General features: G+C 39.5%; 1 protein-coding gene across 1 annotated transcript; it reads right to left on the bottom strand.

Annotated features, from left to right (window-relative positions):
* Window positions 1–1,896: 1,896 nt before the first annotated feature.
* On the bottom strand, window positions 1,897–3,849 carry LOC106536792 (heterochromatin protein 1-binding protein 3; the record flags this gene model as incomplete). Its single annotated transcript, XM_014034115.1, is given in 2 exon segments — window positions 1,897–3,663; window positions 3,732–3,849. Coding segments are annotated over 2 exon segments (522 nt in total), but the record flags the coding sequence as incomplete, so codon positions are not given.
* Window positions 3,850–4,876: the final 1,027 nt, after the last annotated feature.

The raw sequence follows: 4,876 nt of genomic DNA, 5'->3' as shown, positions 1-4,876 counted from the left end.
GCGGAGACGTGGTTCAGAGACGATCCACGGCTGGTTTTTATGACTTCACGTAAACCTGTGAGCATATCTCGGAGCGTTGCACCTTTAAAAAAAAAAAAAAAAAAAACATTTAGATGAGCGTTTAACTGCTTTAAAAGGACCTCTCCAGTGGGTTTACCTGCTAATTTAATTTACCACAGATCATGTTAATCACTTCTGTTGCACTTTTCCATGAAGCCGTTAATTTGTACTTGGTAAAGACAATATTTAACCACATCGTTTCATAGATTTGCAATAAAAGGGTATATTTTTTATGTTTACTTAAAGTTTCACAAACTCTGGTTTGGTCCTTTTGAACTTTTCTCACCTGAATCATGTAACAAATGAGGGCTACAATAATAAAAAGTTACCTTATTCATGATTCCTAACCTTTTTTCTCTTTTATTATAAAATATAATATATAATGTCGCCTGTATAATCGCCTGTGTTTACCTGTTAAAAATGGCCTTAGTGTTTGAAAGTATGTCAACAATGGAAACGTCCATGGAAGATAAAAGATGAAGGACCTATTTATGCTCAGATTAGTTAAGTAATGTGTGCATATAAGTGCTTTGTTTACATTAGTGTGTACCTGTTTCACACTATACTGCTTGATGTAGTTCGAATAATTTTATTTTTTTTTTACATTTGAAAACATCTTTATATTTAAGAAATTTTGCATAATACCCACAATTTTACCCATTTTGTCACACAATTGGCATATATTATTTTGAACTTTGCTCAACTAAAACAAAACTGGAAATGACATCAAAGGGTAAATCTATATTTTGTGTGTTTATTGAAACAATATTATTTAAACTATTTTTCATCTGATAGTGACTCCAAATAATCTTAAACCATCAGATTCTTCTCTACCATCTGTTGGCCGTTATAGCGGTGCTTTTTACATATGTAGACATTCCCCTTTGACATCACTTCCTGTTAGCTTACATTCGATTTTCTCTACAACTGTTCATCTCAGCAGCGTGAAACGTTTGTTGCACAATATTTTCAGTGTTATCTTTCAAAAAAATGCATTCATATTTATTACAAAAATCGGACACCACAGGCACTTAAAGTAGTGAGAATGTTTGGTTTTAGTTGTTTTTGGCCTTAACAAGTGAATGGTCAAAACCATAAAAACAAAAATTGGCTGCTTGTCGTTTTTTTAGAGAATGAAATCTTTGTTTTCTGGGAGTGAATTAATGATGAGAGGACCTCTGCAGCAACTGTTCCTAATGACCATCTCTAAAAATGGCTTATTCCCCACCCCAGGACCTGACCCTCGACCTCTGACATCAGATGTCTCATATCTGTTGCTGTCACTCCGCGGCCGTCAGGAAAGGATTTCAGGAATGTTCGTGTGGTTTGGCTGTATTTATAGCCGTAGATACTTTAAAGAAATGCTTAGTCTTATTTTAATTCCTGCCCTGATTAWCAAAACCTGAGCTGCTGCTGGTGAACACGTTCTGTGCTTGTGTCACGTGGAATAAAAAACAAAAATTGAAGCAAAAAATTAGTATCAACTTGTATGTATTGATATTAAGGAGCCAAAATGTTACAAAAACCGATATAAACTTTTTAAAAAATATGATTGTTACCAAGTATTTTTCCTTATTTAAAAATTTATTCATTTCATTTAAAACAATTATATACACAACAGAAAACAAAAACATACGATCAAATAAAACGAAAGGCAGCAGAAGAGGAATAAATCTTACATCTGCCACTTTTTATCTCCAGAATATGTTCAAATAAAAGTAAATGTCCAAAAAAAAGRTGCCTTTTTTTTGCAATTAGATGACCATTTTGGTAAAAAACAAATAAGTGTCACATTTGAGAAACTCTGTAAACCAACACTTAAAAGTGAAAAATAGGTGATCATGTTTTGTTTTAATGGAATTCCCAGTAACAAACGAATGGATGCAACGGATTAGTCAATCTAATTCAAGATGAATTCCATATGAAACACAAAAAAATTACTGCATCGGAGTCAATTTTAGAAATGCTAAGCTCACGTTTGGTGCGGTAGTAGTTGAGTCGACCCAAAACCATCCATTAATTCTCAGCTTGAGTTAGAACCTCGCCCCAAAAACTCTGCGAGAGCAATCCACCCTTTTCCAGCTGAGGACTTTCGGCTGCGAACCGCTCCAGTGAGAGCTGAAGATCACGGAGCGATGACGTCAACAGAACCACATAGTCTGCAACAGACAGCCCTGGCAGAATCCAGCTTTCACCCTGAAGGGGTCCGACTAGGGATGCACCGATATAAAAATTTCAGCCAATATCGATATCTGATATAATTATTGCTGTTATGGCCGATAACCGATACTACACAACCACACAAATTATATTATACATAATACGCACAAACGCACTTGGGTCTTATCGTAAATAAACGACCAGACCTCTGACATGGCTCCCTACTTCAATTATTCATGGCTATGCAGCGTCGATATCCCTATCATGATCAAACAGATGCCGCTCAACCAACCATCTCCCCTCCCAAACCAGAAACACAAAGATAAAAATCAGTATCAGGCGTTAATATCGGCCCAGTTTTACATATTGGACAGATACCGAACCGATATTCTAAAAAATTACCAATATCGGCCAATGCCGATATTAATGCTGATAAATGCATCCTTAGGTCCGACTTTACCACCAGTAAGTCAAGCCAAACTTGCACCAATTATAAAAGGACTGAATGGCCTGCAACAAATTACCCACAATCCCTAGCACCCCTAGGTGTACCTCGAGGAACACGGTTGAACGCCTTCTCCAAGTCCAAGAACTCATTAGGGAACTCCCATGACCCCTCAAAGGACCCTAGTGAGGCTAAAGAGCTGGCCCAGTGTTCCAAAATGTTACTGTTACCTACTGGAGTCAACTGCTGTCTGTTCGCGAAATGTACCACAAACAAAATGGATTTGAATGAAACGCTCAACTGTATGTACGAAAACAGCTGATTGAGTTTTGGAGTCGTACCAATTCAAGGTGGCTGCTAAAGCTAATCCTCTTTAGCCAAGATTATCTCAATCTGAAAGTTTGGTATTGAAAAGCAGTGAATGATGTGCATTCCCTCAAGGAGTGATGTAAGCCTGAAACAACCGCCTGAATCTAGTCTGAAGGTAAAACCGAGCAGATGGTAGTGACACCACAGAGTCCCAGAAGACTTCCTTAATCCTACTCTTTGACTTCAAATAAATAAACAAACAAAACAAATCCTGCAGTCTTTGGATCAGTCCGTTTCTTTGCTTCCCTCTCTGCTCGTCGCCATGAAGATCTTCACCTCCCCATCTTCAGCCAGTACGCTCGTGTTGAAGGCCTTGTGGAAGTTCTCTGTGAAAACCAGATCGGACCCGAATCGGACCTTGTTGGCCCACAACAGGGTGGTTCCCGGTCTGCAGAAGTGCTTCATGGTGACCAGGAGCTCGTCCAGGAAGTCGTGGTGGTAGACCACGTCAGCAGCCAGAACGTAGTCGTACCTGTAGACGGAGGAAGGGTAGGTGTGTTCCAGGTCCTGGCCCCAGGTCAGAGCCGCCACCTGCGGGGTGTGTCGGCACCGGCCCCGGGTGTTCCTGCTCAAGTTGGCCCTGGTGTTGCTCAGGACCTCTGGAAGGTCGGTGGCGGTGACCCAGCCTCCTGAAATCACAGAAACCAGTTATGACGGTTCGCTGCCACGAGGGCGGGTTTGTGAGTTCTTTACCGACCGAGGAGCGCCGCGACGATGGACAGAAGTCCAGTCCCTGCGCCGATCTCCAGGACGGCTTTGTCCACAAGACTCCAGCGGTCCTGGTGAGTGTCGAGATAGTGACAGAGAGCCAGAGCCTGGAGGCGACATCACAACAGCAGTCAGTTTTCACATCTAGCATCAGAACTTTTCAGACACGTCACGCGCAGTTGTGAAGAGGAGGATGTCTGGTTTGTTTCTGCTTTATGCAGATGATGTGGTTCTGTTCTGTTTTCTTCCATCATGTTGCAACTTTAAAGACATTTAACAGAGAAATTTCATAAAAGCTGACTAATGAATGGACTTACGTGTCAAACTTAAGTCCCGTGGGCCAAATGTGTCTCACAATGATGTTTTTTGTGGACCATGAGAGCTTCAAAGATGTTTTAATGTCTTAAAATAAGCTGCTTTAAAGCCAGCATTGATCATAAACTGCAAACCCCCCAAAAAACATGTACAACAGGTTGCCTCCAGGCCTCCCTTGAAAAAGAGATCTGAGATCTCAACGGGACTTGTCTGGTCAAATAACGGTAAATAAATAAATAATAATAAATGACATCTCTCGCAATGCATTACGAATAATTTAAGTAAAATTAAATCTACCTTAACAGTGAACATAAATTCACTGATGCAAAAAGTACGTAAGTAAAAGTTGTGAAACTGTTCACAAAAATTAAGAATGTAAAAGTATTTTTACACACGTCCTAAAAAATAAACGTTATACTGAACACCTTAACAGTCTTTGTACCATTGGCGGGCAAAAATGGTGCAGTTTCTGCCTTCAACCGTTTCCAGATGCTACAGGAGGCTTTTATTTTGAAAACTAGGGTGTTGGCCAAAATCCTCCGGTTCTTACCTTTAGTTTGGCACCGTTAAAAAATGTCAAAAGGCTTTTCAGGAATTTCAGGGACGACTATTAAGGGGTTAACCAAACTGGTTCCACTAAACAAAATATGCATATTGCCTCATATTTACTTTACTAGGTTTATTGGAACCAGTTGAGTAAAATTCAACACTTCATTTTTTTACAGCACATAAACAACTCCTTTCATGATGAGTTTGATTATATTTAATTTTGTAACGAGTAACTAGGTGTCAAATTTTAAAGAAGTAAAAGTATCATTT

This window comes from Austrofundulus limnaeus, unplaced genomic scaffold, assembly GCF_001266775.1.
Source record: "Austrofundulus limnaeus strain Quisiro unplaced genomic scaffold, Austrofundulus_limnaeus-1.0 Scaffold1975, whole genome shotgun sequence".
In the NCBI taxonomy this organism is placed as follows: Eukaryota; Metazoa; Chordata; class Actinopteri; order Cyprinodontiformes; family Rivulidae; genus Austrofundulus; species Austrofundulus limnaeus.
Note: the sequence above shows the minus strand (reverse complement) of the source record. Positions and strands in the feature narration are given on the sequence as shown.